Source organism: Phoxinus phoxinus, assembly GCF_949152265.1.
Source record: "Phoxinus phoxinus genome assembly, chromosome: 25".
Taxonomy (NCBI): Eukaryota; Metazoa; Chordata; class Actinopteri; order Cypriniformes; family Leuciscidae; genus Phoxinus; species Phoxinus phoxinus.
This window is the reverse complement of record NC_136900.1, coordinates 10,858,420-10,875,054: the sequence shown is the minus strand read 5'-3', so window position 1 is coordinate 10,875,054 and position 16,635 is coordinate 10,858,420. Positions and strand designations below refer to the sequence as shown.

Genomic DNA, 16,635 nt, shown 5'->3' with positions numbered 1-16,635 from the left:
TTTGGCTTCTCACATTCCCTGTTATTCTGAACGCCTGTGGGCTGTATCTCTCTTTTACTCGTGCCTGTTTGATACTGTCTTCTCTTACATTTATCCTAAGGTGGTTTGGAAAAGATCTAAAAATCGTTTTTTATTCCAGTAGATAGATATTTGTATGAAATCCAGTTCATTCACTTTACTTCCAGACCCTCGCAGCAAGCCAAATGCAGTTCAGGGTGGTTATAAAACTTATAAAAGTCTCTGAGGGCAGTCTGAGACGGCAGACAAGATTTCAGGAGCTGATATGGAGCAGAGCAAGGGTGGGGCTAATGCAATGTGGGTGTGGCCTAAACAGGGGGCGGAGCATGGAAGAACCCACGTGAAAACCGAGCCAATTCCAGCAAATTCCTATTCAATGACAGCAAGGACGAACCATCTCCATGACAATTAGGGCAGTCCGTCTGGAGGAAGCATGTTTTCGATATCAAGGGATCACTTAAAGTGAAGCACACTGTCATCATGATGGAGAAGACGTCTTGGCGATGACATCACCCTCTATTATTAAGCCTAATATTCCCACTGTGGATTAGCAGTTCATAAAACATGCCAGTAAATCACATTTAGGTCCTGAGGTGCTACGACGGGCAGATGGTGCGCGTGATCCACTGAAAGACACATTAAACAGATCCTGGATCGGTACGTGAAAGACTGCCGTTTGACTCAGAGTTTCAAGTCAACATCAAATGAAAACATCATGGAGTTCAGAAAGATTTTTTGGAGACGATTTTTGCAGACCCAGCCAGGATTAGCTGCACTTCACTCAGAGTAGCCTTGAGCTAACTGGCACCTTTGTTGCTATGGAAACTGCTGATGCTGTTGTCATGATGTCACTATGACTGAAACTCAACATTTTATGACATGATATGACCCATCGTCACTTTGGAGATGATCGTGTAAAAACACAATTTAAACTGCAAAAATGGATTTTCCTTGGCACCTTTGCCTGCCGCAGGCAACATGTACTCTACTACTGAACCCTTTTCTTAAATCTTACGCTTACAATTGAATCTATTGGATGGCACCCAATTGCAATGCGGAGGAGATGCTGTGTGCTTCCAAGTGGCAACATTTAAATGTTCACTGGTATATTCGGTTTTTATTGGAGTCATGCATTCACAGTATGAAATTAACACGTCCGTTACCAGACAAATGAGAGTCCTTTTTAAACCGCCGCAGGTATTTTTGATCATCTACCATCTCGGACTGACATTAAACAAGAAATGCAAATTGATACAAAGATGTGCATCTAAACTAAATAATTACTATATTACATATTGCTGAACAGACAAAAACAAAGCATTCAATGAGCATGATTTATAGATGACTCTATAGATGGCATTGACTTTGTCATACCTTTTTTATTATGAATAATACACAATCTTAATCCCACATAGCCTACTACACAGGAGAGATAGTATGATAAACGTGACTGAGTATTTGTCTTTCTGTGAAATATGAAGTCAATAATGTATTTTTGCTCAGCCCTGAACTGTTGCATTATCTAATATCTAATCACTACATCTAATGTCTTCATCTCGAAAGGAATAGACCTAATGTGCACAAGTGAAATCCTCCATTGAACTTGCGAGAGAGTCAAACCGCTCTGGCAGTGTTTGGGCACAGGGCTGGTGGAGGTGTATATTTAAACCTGTCTGGCTGAAACTAGAGATTATGTGTGTCTCATACCAAACACCTGAGGCTAAATGCTCCCATAGCTCTCGGTCTGTCTGTCCGACTCACGCCAGCTACATAACACAAGACTCACCGCAAAACAAACAACTTTTTTGTCATCGAGCGTGTCACACACACACACACCACCTGTTATTTTACAAATGACTAATGCCATTTCACACGCAACTGCACAGAGGTGAATGACCGTCAAGTTTTTTCTGTCTTAGTATTTTGTTTGTGTACTGCATGAATGTGTTGGGATTATATGATAGCACTGATATGTTTGAATGGCATGTTTGTAATGAATCACACACATCAAACAGACATCTGACCGAAGCCTGGTTCACACTGACAGCGATTAAATCACTGGAGAGTGTCAAGTCACTTTGCTTTTTGGTTTGTTCGTGACCATCAAATCCAATTAACCTTAAGACAAGACAGCAGATAGTTAAAGGGTTAGTTCACCCAAAAATTACAATTCTTTCATCAATTGACCGTTTGCAAAGACCCGCCCCCTTTAGTTACTGTTGCTATGTCCGACAAGCCACGCCTCTCTCACGCCACACCATGTTCTCCCGCAGTGAAAACTACATCGCGGAGCAGAGAGGACACTGACAGACAGGACAGAGCAGGTTACTTTTGATATGAAACAAAGTCTCAACTTTTAAATTTGGTCATTTTTTAAATGTAAACAATAAAAACTGTTTTGTGGCTCTTTAATGTGTCTGACAGATCGCTGTAGAGCATCAGTTAAAGCTGCTCGTGAACCGATCATCTCTTCCTTCTAGTTTATTTATAGCATCAAATAAACATGAATGAACATCAGAAGGAATGTTGTTTTAACCGCGGAAAGACGTCAGTACACTCCGCTTTTTAAGTTTTCAAATCCTCCAACGTTAATCTAATAACTCTCCTGACTGCTTTGTCGGACAAAAATGGCGGATTATGATTGGTCAGATCGCATGTCAATCAAACTCCCTGTGAAGGGTCAATTCCTCACCCTTATGTCGTTCAAAACCCATGACTTTTGTTCATCTTCAGAACACAAATTAATACATTTTTAATGAAATCTGAGAGATTTCTGTCCCTCCATTGAAAGTCTATTCACCCAAAACTTCAAAAACGTTGATAAAGAGATCTGAAAATAAATCCTTTAAGTCTTCTGAATAAACACGATTTAGGCTAATTTAAGCTTTTATTCACATAAACATTGATCAGCGAAGACAGAGAACTCAAATTTGGTAAACAGAAGCTCAAGCATGCTTGCTTGACAGACGAGAACCGATGAGGTTTATTCTCGCACGTTTGAGCTTCCGCAAGATCCAATGAGGTTTGTTCTCACGCCTCAAGCAAGTATACGGTTGAGCTTCTGTTTATTTGAGTGCTCCATGCATGTTTGCTGATCAAACACTGACCATTGAAAACATTACTTTAGGTCAATGTCAGACAATGACAACTTGCATTCTTTGAGATTACAGTCTGATTTTGCCAAAGGAACAAACAAGACTCCATTATATAGCCACTCTGGATACCTAGTATTCAAATTACATGTGCCAACATAACAAACAGCTTTTTAACCAGAGTCAAATAATGTGCCAAAAATAGAGGTTTGAATGTGTCTGATTGTTTAGTTAAACTTGACGGATAAAATGACAGATGGCAACAAGGCTTCTTGTGCAACTATTTGATTAGCTATGTGGCCTGTCAGTCATTTATCTGTCATAAGGTCAAGTGTCACCGTTTGAACTTCTATAGGACATCAGCACTTTGTCGCTGTCAGTGTGAACGGCCCTAAAGTGTTGGGTTACAGTAGCCAGAGTTGAGAGGAAGGGATGATTTTCCCTGGTTAATCTGATCTCAGTCAGGTCCTGATCTGATTCAGTGTCCTCACTCTGTGAACATAATCACACTCACACACACACACACACGCTCCTCCCCAGGGTGCTCATCACACCTGTTTCCTAGAGCTCAAATCCTTTCCTAACCAAATCACAACCCTCTGACAACTATTCACCGAAACACAGAACTCCACTTGGACTCAGAAAGTCTTTTTTTCACTATTGTGTCGTATATTATCCGAGTGAAGCGGCTTCTTGAACATGAAAAAAATTGTGTGCAGGGCTTGATTGTGTCCATTGGGATTTGATTGGATTGTTGTCATTTGCAAGAGGGAGGGGAAGTTATTTTCATGAAAGATTACGAGGGAACATGTCTTTAAAAAAAAAAATTATGAGCAGCAGGGATAAATCATTCATAATAATTCCTGTAATATTCCGTAAAAAATACGAATTTTCCATTTTGATTTCATGGTGACTTTAAAACCTCTGGATCGACTAGAAAATCTCAAGAAAGAAAAAAAGAAGTTTCTCCAAGCTCTGACACTACCTCACAACAATTCACAATGGAAACCATAGTTTCAATCAAACTACTAGAGACCATTAAAACTTTAGTAACTTGCTATAAACTTCTATACACATTATAAACTAATATATACTGTATGTATGTATGTATGTATGTATGTGTATATATATATATATATATATATATATATATATATATATATATAAAATAGGCTAAACAATTTGCAAATATTTACAATTTTTTTTTATTAGATTATATTAATTACATTTTACTCAATTCACTCAAAATATTTTTGGGGAAAAGCACTATCCATGAGCAGTAATTTTTAAACTCACACTATAGGCTATTCTGTTAAATGGCCGATTTGGGCAAATATTGGTCAAAAACTAGGCTAATACGAATAAGAATAACTCAGTAACTGTTATTATTGTTACCATGGTAAAGGCCAAGTGCTTAAACCTAACATCCTAAATGAAACCCATATGATTCAAGCCTCTCAAGCTGCCTTTTCACTGTCTGTGAGAGTCTGGATACAACTACCGGTAACCTTACAGCAATTCTTGTTCATCGGCTGTCATAAGCGGTGAAAAAGAAACATTATGCATGTAACTTATGTTTAATAATAACCACATATTAATTATACAGGCATTAAAAATATTTGGCAGTGAATGTAAAAATGTTAAATCATCCACAATGTAAAAATCCTATATCATATTGACAACTGAAGACATACAGATATACGAAACACACATTTATTAAACATGTTTTTTTTATAGTAACTAAAGTGAAAGCTGATATTACAACGGATCACGGATCACATCTCTCTCACACACACACACACACACACACAGCATCCTGACAGAAACATTGAGGAACTCTCCAGAACCGGCGTCAGATCCCATCAGGTTTTCCCTCAAGGACTTTCCAGAGAAAATGACATTGTATCTCCTCACAGAAATTATTTAGCAGAAATGACACTTTATCCTTTGCTCACAGAAAATACTCCTGAAGCGGTTACACACCACAATCAGACATAACACGCGTAACGACTCGGGTTAACCGTTTAACCACCACAACACACACATTTCCATGGCCCTTCTGTAATGTTCAACTCGTTAAACTGACAATAAACTGGTTGAAAAATCACAGCTGCGCGTCTCGCGTCTAAATATGCGCCATTCGCTCGAGCTGACGCGCCGCGTGGATCTTTCTGTGAAACTCCGTACGAACTTTCTGCTCTTACCTTCTGCGAACGACAACGCTCTCCTCACGAACCCGTGTGCGCCATCCTAATCCAAATATCGCGGAACTGTCGTCAAACTGAACGTGGGCTCTGATGGATATTTTGCTCGGGAGAATTGTGATCACGCGTCCGTGTTCCGCCGCTCCGGTAACGGCTCGAGCACGGGGACGCGCAGAGGGCAGGGCGCTGTGGACGCGCACTTCGTGTTGGAATGTCGGAAGCGCGCTTTGCTCCCAGACTGTTTTGCTGTGGTTTTCATTTGATATTTTGAAGAACGTTAATAATAAGAATAGTGACTAAAATGTAAAACTGTATTATGTTTTGAGACAAAAAAAAAAACCAAACAAATTTGGAAATCTCATTATAAGGAGTGGTATTATTTTTGGAATCCTTTCCTTAGAAACTATGTATTCTGTATTTATCACGTATAATACAGATTACAGAATGCGTGCGATTGTCTTAGAAATGCTTAAGTAAACCATTTAATTTGTTGATAGTGTTGATAGATAATTTGGGATTTGTTGTCCCAGTTCACATCTGTGTCGCATAAACTTAATTTTACCGCGAAACGTTTGCGCACAAACTCATAACCCCGCCCACAAGTGACATTTTCATACCTTTCTACTCAATTTTGGAAAGTTCAAGGGCCACAAATCAGGGCCACACTTTTAATTTGTACAGTAGCCTATATTGCCAACATATGGTACATTTTTTATTTCTTTTTACACATTTTCGTTTAGGTTATGCAAATAAGCTCTGTGACCTTTATAAAAATTCGTAGCCTACATGTTTTGTTTATCAAGATAATCTGCACAGAATTTTGAAGCAGATACTATTGCCAGAAGTAAAAAGCCAAATGCAGGCTATAAATAAACTAGCCTACCATGGTCTTGATTTCCAAAATATTTTTGTGTAAGAAACTTTTTTGTCTTAATATAAGGGTTATAATAGTTTGCAAGAGTGCGATTATAAACACAATGAGGCTGTAAAAGCAGACTTGTGAGTAGATAAGTTTACTAATTCAGTGTGATCACATTTAATGTCCCAGACAACCTCTGTCTGTATCCTATTTAGCGACTTGTTACCCTTGTTTTCAAGACCCAAAAGGTTTTTAAAATAACACAAGAGGGTATTGTATTCTTGTATAGTAAAACATGAAAATATGAGTTTATGTTAACCTCAGACCTTATTTTGGGCATTTAACCAAAAACCAAATTTAAAAAAAAATGCTAAAATGTTAACGCTAACTAAGGCCTATAAATAGTAAAACAGGGTAAAACACAATAAATTAAATACGTTAAGACAGAGAACAGTACAACATGACTGTAAAATCAGATGCTGTCATACAATCTTTCACTTAAAGGGATAGTTCACCCACAAGATTAATCTGTCATCATTAACTCACCCTCATGTTGTTCCAAACCTGTAAGACGTTGGTATTTCTGAGGGCCCGAGTCCCCCTAGAAAATGAAATCTAAATAGTTTCACAACAGATCTTTTTTTTATCTGCTATCAGCCTTAATTTGAGAGTTGCAGTGTTTTGAAAAGTGTATTAATGTAATATCTATGGACAACATCCGAAAACACATTTAATGGAAACCCAATGGAAGCATTCAAAGTGTCTTTGTAATCTCATTGCATTTCTGTTGAGAACTAATGCTGCTATTCAAAACCAATGAAAAATGAAACTTTCCAGGCTTTTTTATTCTTATGGTGCTTATTTGACCATTATGGAGCTTGACATGGTTGCTATATGCTTTCATTGTTGTAAAAAAGAGGAGTGTGAACATTCGGCATAACATTCTACTTAGTGTCCTGAAAAAAGGGCATGAATTATTCCTAAAAGCCGACAGCTATTCTTTTTCCTTTTGCGTCAGCTGAAACTCATGCATAAACCATCACTATAATATTAATCTAATACATATCTGACCCTAGCTCTTCATGAAATATATTTTTCCTGATACAGCAACCACATTTAGGGCAGAATATTGAAGAATGAGAATGACAGAAGTAGACCATCATCAGCCTCGGAAATGCCGGAAAATCCTATTCCCTCATGACAGGACAAAGCTGATTCAGAGAAAGTGTTGCTGAGCTCATTGTGTGTGGGTTATTGGTTTGTGTGACTATTGTCTGTGGGTTCAGGGTGGATATTCAGTATAAGAGACAGGAAATGAGCTCTACATCTCATGACTCACACAAGCCACATCCTAACCCTGATGCTTCTCTTCTCTTCTCTTCTCTTCTCTTCTCTTCTCTTCTCTTCTCTTCTCTTCTCTTCTCTTCTCTTCTCTTCTCTTCTCTTCTCTTCTCTTCTCTCCTCTCCTCTCCTCTCCCTCCTCATCTTTAATATGTTGTTTCTCCCAATTGAGGAAATGAAAAACATCTCTAGGGCAAAATGAGTCTCATTTTATGATTATGAGTTCTTGCATTCAGCTGGATCTTCGCTTCGGGCAAAAGAGAGGGAAAGATGAACAATCCCATGCTTTGTAAACATGTGAGTTTAAAAGAAAAGTTCACCCAAAAATGGCAATTCTGTCATCATTTGTCATGTTGTTCCAAACTTAGATTACTTTCTTTCTTCTGTGGAAAACAAAATGACAATTAGCACCATACAATATACAATTTGTCCTTACAACTACATTTTGATGTTCTGAAGTCATAGCATTGTTAAAAATGTACTTCATTTTTTCAATTATATTGTGGCCAGCCTAAGGCACACCTGTGCAATAATCATGCTGTCTAATCAGCATCTTGATATGCCACACCTGTGAGGTGGATGGATCATCTCGGCAAAGGAGAAGTGCTCACTAACACATATTTATACATATTTGTGAACAATATTTGAGAGAATAGCATTTTGTGTACATATAAAAGTCTTAGATCTTTGAGTTCAGCTCATGAAAAATGGGGGCAAAAACAAAAGTGTTGAGTTAGTTTATAATTTTGTTCAGTATAATTACTGAGCTGAACTTGAGAACCCGATAAGTTTGATTCACAAATGAATCATTCAATCTGGTTTTGTGAATAATTGATTCGCTGACACGATCCAATTCAAAAGGATGAGCCGTTCACAATCGTACATGCAAAAATATCTTAAAAATTTAATTTGCGGTCCACATAACATAAGAAAGTATATTGATATTAGTATATTATAGAGTAAATTGACAGAATTTTAATTTTTTGAGCAAACTATCCCTTAAAAAATGTTTTACCGCCCTTTTTACACAGTGGAGGACATAAGGTTTAAAAGGAAGTTAGGTCATCTGACCCTCCTGTGCCATGCATGCCGTACTCCATTTCTGACGGATGACAGGAAGTCCTGCTGTCTGACAGGAAATGGACATGACAACAAAAAGGAAATTATGTCCCAGAGTCTTGTGCAGCTGAAGCACATCTCTTCTCTATATTACAAGGGCTCAAATATTATTTGGACACTAAATTCACATTTATAAATCATTATTTATTAGTTATTATAGTTAACTAAAACTGAAACTGAAACTAAAACCATAAAATAGTTTCTTTACTTGAAACAAAATAAACGTTAACTGAAATAAAATAAAATACAATAAAGGTCACCGTCCGGACGCTTGGCGCTCTTTTACAAATTTCTTTTTTTCCTATCACATATTTTAGTAATCATAAATTAGGAATCATTCGAAAGCTTCAAAACTCAACATTTTGAAATCGGACATTGCGTTACCATGGAAACGGTCCTTTAAAATCTTTTAGCGGGCACCCTATTTGGGTGATGTTTCATATTACAAAATTTATTTTAACCATTTTTTTCTAATCTTGACGGAAAGGTCTGAGACTCAAGGTTATTTGCTGACTGTTTTGTGAATGAAGAGATATTGTGACAGAAATATATTGATTTGTCACAGGATAATGTCAAACAATGTAAAATAATGTCAATTTATTTAACAAAATATATTCAATGGAACATGGGTGTCTATTTTTGGTATAGCACCTAAACAAAATATCATAGGAACTAAAATTTTTGTGATATCTACTTCAAATTTGGAACACAACGTGGTTAGACATATGGCTTTGATTTTATTGAAATTATAGAGTAAAATTATTTAGAAAAATATTTTACAAAAGTACAGTACATTTGTTTTACAGTAAACTACACTTTCATCAAATGTTTCAAGTAAACATTTCTCATTTGAATTTAATTTAACCTGGTTTACTAAAATAAAAGTTAATAAAAACTATATAAACATACTGTATAAAAAAATATTAAAAAGAACAGAATCACACAACAAAATTAAACTGAAAATGGAATATATATATATATATATATATATATATATATATAAAATATTGAAAATATTAAGTATTTCAATGATACTAAAAAAACTAAATGTGTGAATGTCATTTAATTAATTTATCAAATCAATAGTCCAAACAGTAGCTGTAAAGCCCGATTTAAAACTGTCCAAAATTGAATTTGACTTTTGGTTACACTTTATTTTGTGATTTTGTTACTTAAATAAGTGCATAATATTAATTAACTTGAGTTACGGTTACTTGGGTTTGGTTAGGGTTAGTTACTTGTAATTATGCATAATTTACTGTTATTACTAGAAGTACATGTAGTGGTGTAACTACATCACCCTTAATTAAAGTGTCACCTGACCTTTTTCAAAGAGTTTCTCTTTTTTCCCCGTTAAATAAAAAAAAACAGCTGAGTCGCCGTTTTTCACCCCAGATATTGTGTTTTTTTTATATAAAAACCTTTAATTAATTCACACCTGCTTATAAGCCCAACTGGGTTACAGCTGTAGAGCAGTAGCAGCCTTCAGCAAACCAGCTGTCCTGAGAACTATAACACTGCGGTCTCTAGCGCTTCATCCCAGAAGGAACACGATCTAATTAATTAATAGCAACCATCTAGCAAATGAGCTTGAGGAGAGAGAGAGAGAATCAGACACTCATCAATGTCTTCATACATTTGCTTTATTGAATTCTTCAAATGTCAAGACCATAGAGGGAATTCAGTAACTCCAGCACAAAGACACCAGCTACAGATGAACCTGCCTCTCTTCACACAAACACAACATCGCACTTTCTTACATAATATAAAAGAAATTACAAGTATAAAATTCAGCTTAAAATCAAAATAACATGTATACATGCAGATGAAACCACAACCCTTCTAAAATAATGTTTTTACATTTTAATAACGCGCATAAATGCATGGCAAATGTGAACTGCTAAAATAAAAACGAGCAGATAAAAACAGCATTGTAAAAAAATAAATAGGAAACAACTGAATAATTGCTTGACACAAAAAACGCGGTCATCGCGGGATAGGAGGAGGGGCTACTGCACGAGAGGGGGCGGGGCCTCACATTTACCTGCAGGTGGATCAGAGCAGTGCATTATCGCACACGTGGATCGTGTTCACATACAGAGCAAGAACAGTGCGGCGGCTACCTGTCGAGGCGGTTGACCACGTCCCTGACGGTGCCGATCAGGTGCTGGTGCTCCTGTGGGCTGGACAGGATGATGCTGTGAAGCTTCTTCATGTAGGAGTCGATGGAATTGAGTGTGGGCGTCTCTCCGCTGCCTGCAGGAACATGGGAAAGTCAGTCAGGAAAAGTTGATCTTTCACTCAATGGTAAGATCGGATTCACAGTTGAAACAGCCTTCACTCAAATAAGCTTTGGGAATAAAACAAAGAAAGTAATATGTTGGCAATATTTGACAAATATTTTTTTTAAATAGATTTTTTTTCATATATTAACTAATATTTAACTAATATAGTTTTCAACATGTTTCATGAGCAGCAAATCAGCATATTAGAATGATTTCTGAAGGATCATGTGACACTGAAGACTGGAGTAATGATGCTGAAAATTCAGCTTTGCATCACAGGAAGAAATGACACAAATAAAAGTATATTCAAATAGAAAACAGTTAAATTATAATATTTTAAAATATTACAGTTTGTACAGTGCTGTTTTTAGTTTTTGATTAAAAAGAATGCAGCCTTGGTGAGCATAAGAGACCTCTTTCACACAATAAAAAAAAAAAAAAAAAAAAAAAAAAAAAATTATATATATATATATATATATATATATATATATATATATATATACACACACACACACACACTATTTAAATTATTTATATACATATTTATATGTTTAATGTAATCTAATATTTCATACGGTGTATATATATACTTTTTTTTATTAATTAATATTGGTAACAAGCACAACCAGGATCTCTGTATTTAATTTACATTAAATAAAGTGGAACATGTATGTGTATATATATATATATATATATATATATATATATATATATATATATATATATATATATATATATATACATACAGAGAGAGAGAGAGAGAGAGAGAGAGAGATAATATTTATCTAAATATTTCTTGAATTTTATAGGATTTCATGGTCATGGCTGAAATGAATCATTGAACTGATTTAAACTCAAATGAACTAAAGTGAATCATACTGCTCAACTAAACCCAGCTGGCTGGAGTTTTTTTGAAGTTCAGTCGTGTGTGTGTGTGTGTGTGTGTGTGTGTCTCACCGGGCAGGGGGACAGTACAGAAGCTGTGTGTGAGGGCCGAGCGCAGGGTGTCCAGGTGTTGCTGAAGGAGGCTGTTTCTCGTGCGTTCCTGCAGCACGTCTCCTTCCAGACGCTCCACCGCCGAGCGCATGCTCTCCACATGCTTCTGCAGCGCTGCGTTTCGCTCCTCGTACTCCATGTTCGTCTTTCTCAGCTGACGCATTTCAGCCTCGCGCGCTGTAACACACGCACACACACACACACAAACACACACACACACACACGCTCAGTGAATCATGTTTCCATTAAAGACATACTCACACATTCAACAGCACTCTGCTCTCACCTTTACTGTGATTGAGAAACTCTTCAGTGAAGATAGGAATATCAAACACAGAGCGATCCTTTATCTCCAGATCCTTCTGAGAGACAGACAGAACGTTTGAGTGCTCAGACTGTCATTCACTAGTAATAAACAGACCACATCAGAATCTGGACCCACAGAATTACAGTGGCTGTCAAAATGATCTACATATCCTCCACCCTTTGCAAGTTTGTTCATTAAATCTTTGGGCTAAATCAATCATATTCCAGCTACCAATAACATATTTAACACATTTTATGAAATAAGGGTTTCCCCACCTTTCTATTTTCAAGTTGTTTGCAATTTTTTGGATCATTTTATAGAGTTTATCCTATTGACTATTTATAAAAAAAACATCTAATAGTAAAATATATATATATATACAATTTTTATATTCTTATGTTGACAATAGTCTTTCCCATGACTGTTGAAGATTTCTGTTGAAAAGTTGTTGAAGAACTTTTTGTGGCTTTTACAGTCATTTTCCAGTAGTTTGCGACTACTTGATCGTTTCATTAAAATCCCTTTATAAAATTGTAGCCAAATTAAATAATATTTAGTATTATTTTTTACTATATTGTTATATTTTACTATATTATATAAAGAAAGAAAGAAAGAAATTCCATTACTTTTATAGTCTTTTCTGAATATTGGATAATCTAATTAAAAATATTGTATAAAAAAAAGGCAAATTAAATAGTTTAGAATAATAATAAAAGACTACATACACAGACGTTGACTAAAGAGTTTTCCTTGACTTTCCCATGAATGTTTACGATTTTATTGCCATTGCTTTTTCCAGTCTTGTATGATTATTGTATGATTCCATAAAAAGATCATTACATAAAAACTGCTAATTAAATATTTTAAAACAATAATATGAAACAATAAAAATAGATTTCGATTAGAGAGTTTTCCATGACTTAAAACCACATTCTCCTGTTCATTTTCTGTGACAGGAAATATGTGCATATTCCACGTGTGTCCTGTCGTCGATATTTTTACCTCATGAAGGGATTCACCAGGTGCCGGCCGCCCAGCATCTGATAACGAAAGCAAGAGAGAGGAATTTTACTTTGGACAAGTGATTTGTGATGCACATCATTGAGTCAGTCTCTTCGTTTCTATTCTTGCTTTACCAGGAAGAACCACCCACTGTGAAACCTCACCGGTCCCAAATCCTGCCCCACACAGCTTCACAGTGAACATCAAAAGTGTTCTGATTGGCTGTGGCTGTCACTTCATTGCAGGATTGACAAAAGTTACTTTAGGATTCCGTACCTCCTCTGTGTCTCTTCCCTTTTTGTTTCTCTTGCACTTTCCTGCTGAAGTGTTTATAGGCTTCAGTCTTCTGATACTGCTCCAGTTCTCTCATGTAGCGCTCTTTATCTCGGTCCGCTTCATCCAGATACCGCTGAGACAGAACGAGACAGAGAGCGATGTTAGATGTCACTGGAAAGCTTTTAATATTGATTAAAGATGACCTTTTACAGTCTATGTACAGCCATGGGTCTACTAGAATAGGCTTTTATGCTTGGATGTTCAAAAAAATACATAATTTTACACATATTTGACATTGTTGCAGCACATCTCTTCCTGTCAGTAACGCTCTGTTTAGTTCCGGTGTCTATGAAGCCCCTCCTTCTGAAAAGCGCAATGTGCTCTGATTGGTCAGCTGGACCAGTGTGTTGTGATTGGTCAACCACTTTAAGCGTATTTGGGAAATGTCCCGTAACCATAACCGTGAGTTTTAACACACTACTAACTCAACTCAACCAAGCCTCGTCCCTTTTTTTGGCGGGAATTATTTAAATGAGGAATATTGTGACGTGTTCGTTCCCAGAGAAAACTCAAGACTACAATGGAGGCGTTTCAGGGAGTTCAGAAATAGTGACTCTGATATAGAGAATAACTGCTTTTCAGATCTTTTTCATGCTCAAATAGCAATATTACACACTAAAGAAATTTGAAAATGTAAAAAAGCACAATAGTTCCTCTTTTAGGTTAACTGTATGTGTGTCCTGACCTGTTTCTCTTCCGGGGGCAGTTTGCTCCACTCGTTCCCAAGCATCCTGGTGATCTCTGGGAAAGGCACGTCTGGTCTTTCCGCCCGCAGCTGCTCGCGGCGCTCGTTCATGAAGCGCACGTATCCTGTTAACGGGGCTTTGGGGGCGTTACTGTCCTTCAGTGGCTTCTTCCTCCTCCTGCCTTTAGTCCAGTTGCTCCTGCGAGGTTTCTGCCAAAAACACAGATTCACATGACTGGTTAACGCTGCTCCACCTGTGCAACGACAGCCCGGGGTCAACGATCACATGATCTGCTCACCTCCTCTCCGTTACGCTGGCTGCTGTTGTCTGTGTTGCCCCCCGGTGACCCGCTCTGCTCCTCCATGACCTCTGACCTTTAGTGTCACAGATAGGAGATATGTAAAAAGAGAAGATGACTGGACTCAGCATTTCAAAATTATTCAGAGCTACTGTAATACAACTCAAAATATCATGTACAAAATGTAATGAATTATATTTCAATTATGATATATACGTAAATTAGTATAAATATATAAAACCTATATATAAGAATATAAAAGAACATAATATGTATACATATATAATATTATATATTAAATCATTTTCTCTCTCTCTCTCTCTCTCACACACACACACACACACACACACACACACACACACACACACACACACACACACACACACACACACACACACACACATATATATAACGTAAAATATACATATATAAAAAAATAAATACATAAAAACTGATACAAATATATTGAACACCCATATATATATATATATATATATACACACAACTCACATTTTAATTTTTGTATTTCAAGATAAATAAAATTATTACAATGGTTTTATGAATACAGTCACAGTGCCATTCATACCATGTTTATGGGACATGTACCATGATTATATATTAATGGAAATAATAATTTGAAACAATATTGTACATCGACATGGCAATCATTTAGTACTATTACCATCTGACCATTTTACTATAGTACAGGCACGGTACTTTATATAAGGTTGGTACAGAAGATTAATTTAACAGATGCATTAGAATCATTCAAAACCCGACAGACATCAATTGTCTCACCTGTCTTTTGTTCTGAAGGTGGAATCAAGTGCAAAATTGCGTCTTTAACGTGTTTTTCGCACGATTTCTCAGGAATTTTACAGAGAAAAATATTCCGAGTCAAAACAATGCAAGGAGCCGGCTGACGTCATCACGCGGCGACAGGAAGCAGGACGGCTTCGTCATGCGATCTCAGCCCTGTCAGCCAGATTCCTGTGATGCCTCCTCATCATCACGATCTTTATTCTAATCCTCCTCCTCTCCGCCTCAGTAAAAACGATTTATTTCGGTAAAAGCCTTAGGTAAAAGCGCTTTATTGTGTTATATGAATTTGAAACGCTGCTGGAGTACTAACAGGTTACGTTACGAGAGATTCATGGCGTTTTGCTGCCCTCTGCTGGCCAGACGCTGCAAGTGCAACTGGTGTAACTGTCGTGCTCCTCTGTTACATTTTTTTTTATAATAAGGAAAATAAAAAAAAAGTTATAATACACAACAACATGGTGAATACAATTAAATAATAATAAAATGCCTTTGTGTATTAAATCTTTATTATTTGTTCACATATTGTTTACAGTCTGTGCACGTTGCCACTTAGGCCATATAGTATATTTTACTTTTTTTTTTAAACACACTTTTTTTTAACGTCAATAATTTTCTCTGAAACGATTTATTAAAATTGCGATTTTCTGTTTCCTGTCATATTGTGTAATACAAACAAATTGATAAATTGCTTTTGTCGTCTTTCCTTCACCACGTGACTATGAACGTCACATCTGACCAATCCAAAACGAGTTTTCAACCAGTACGCCCCGCCCACTTTATAACTTCATGTTTTGGTAGTTGCCGCTTTACCAATTTAAATTATTTGCCGCATTGCCATCTACTGGCCATATGTTGCATGTTCATTGATAATCATATTATTAGTCTGTTTGTAAGCAAGTAAGTAAATAAATAAACAAACAAATAAACAGACACTTATTTGAAATAAAAAACCTCGAAATCTGCAGGAGATTTGCTGGAGGCAGGCCTTCTTTTTTTGCTCACTGCTCACCTTGATAGTTGACGGTTCACACTGTGACTCTCTTCACAGCAGGTCTAAAGTAACCTAAAGTGTTGAAGGAAGGTGTGAATTACAGTTGACTGTGTATGTGCTGGGGGTAAAGACAAATCATGTTTCCATAAACACTTTCCATTATGTCAGAAAGAATTACAGACAGTCTGAAAATGTGCTGAAGGCTGTAATTAATCCAGGTGGTCTGAGGGATCAATTTCATGTCCACATGAATGATATCAGAGTGACAGACAGTCTTTC

At 36.7% G+C, this 16,635-nt stretch overlaps 2 protein-coding genes across 5 annotated transcripts in view; both read right to left on the bottom strand.

Moving 5' to 3' along the window:
• Positions 1-5,543, bottom strand: part of peak1 (pseudopodium-enriched atypical kinase 1) — a 33,070-nt gene extending 27,527 nt beyond the window's left edge. The window contains exon 1 of the mRNA XM_079603228.1: positions 5,315-5,543. The gene's annotated coding sequence lies outside the window, so the exon portion shown is untranslated. The remainder of the gene's footprint in view (positions 1-5,314) is intronic.
• A 4,712-nt stretch (positions 5,544-10,255) lies between these two features.
• hmg20a (high mobility group 20A) lies at positions 10,256-15,751 on the bottom strand. 4 transcript variants are annotated; one of them, XM_079604039.1, is made up of 9 exons: positions 15,342-15,751; positions 14,544-14,619; positions 14,245-14,454; positions 13,500-13,632; positions 13,224-13,261; positions 12,201-12,276; positions 11,876-12,091; positions 10,757-10,889; positions 10,256-10,677 (listed from the first exon to the last, which is right to left on the bottom strand). In XM_079604039.1, the coding sequence occupies exons 2-9, from the start codon at positions 14,607-14,609 to the stop codon at positions 10,674-10,676; spliced, it is 876 nt and encodes a 291-aa protein (XP_079460165.1). In that variant the 5' UTR covers positions 14,610-14,619; positions 15,342-15,751; the 3' UTR covers positions 10,256-10,673. The 4 variants fall into 4 exon arrangements, with proteins under 4 accessions (XP_079460165.1, XP_079460167.1, XP_079460164.1 ...); XM_079604041.1 differs by having other exon boundaries at positions 12,201-12,273; positions 15,342-15,537; XM_079604038.1 differs by having other exon boundaries at positions 10,621-10,889; positions 15,342-15,537.
• Positions 15,752-16,635: the final 884 nt, after the last annotated feature.

Excerpts from the sequence above, each read along its gene's own strand:
- hmg20a (XM_079604039.1), bottom strand. The coding sequence starts at position 14,609 with ATGGAGGAGCAGAGCGGGTCACCGGGGGGCAACACAGACAACAGCAGC. Across the intron at positions 13,633-14,244 it reads TGCCCCCGGAAGAGAAACAG|CGGTATCTGGATGAAGCGGA; the intron begins GTCAGGACACAC and ends GTTCTGTCTCAG. Across the intron at positions 12,092-12,200 it reads GTTTCTCAATCACAGTAAAG|CGCGCGAGGCTGAAATGCGT; the intron begins GTGAGAGCAGAG and ends CGTGTGTTACAG.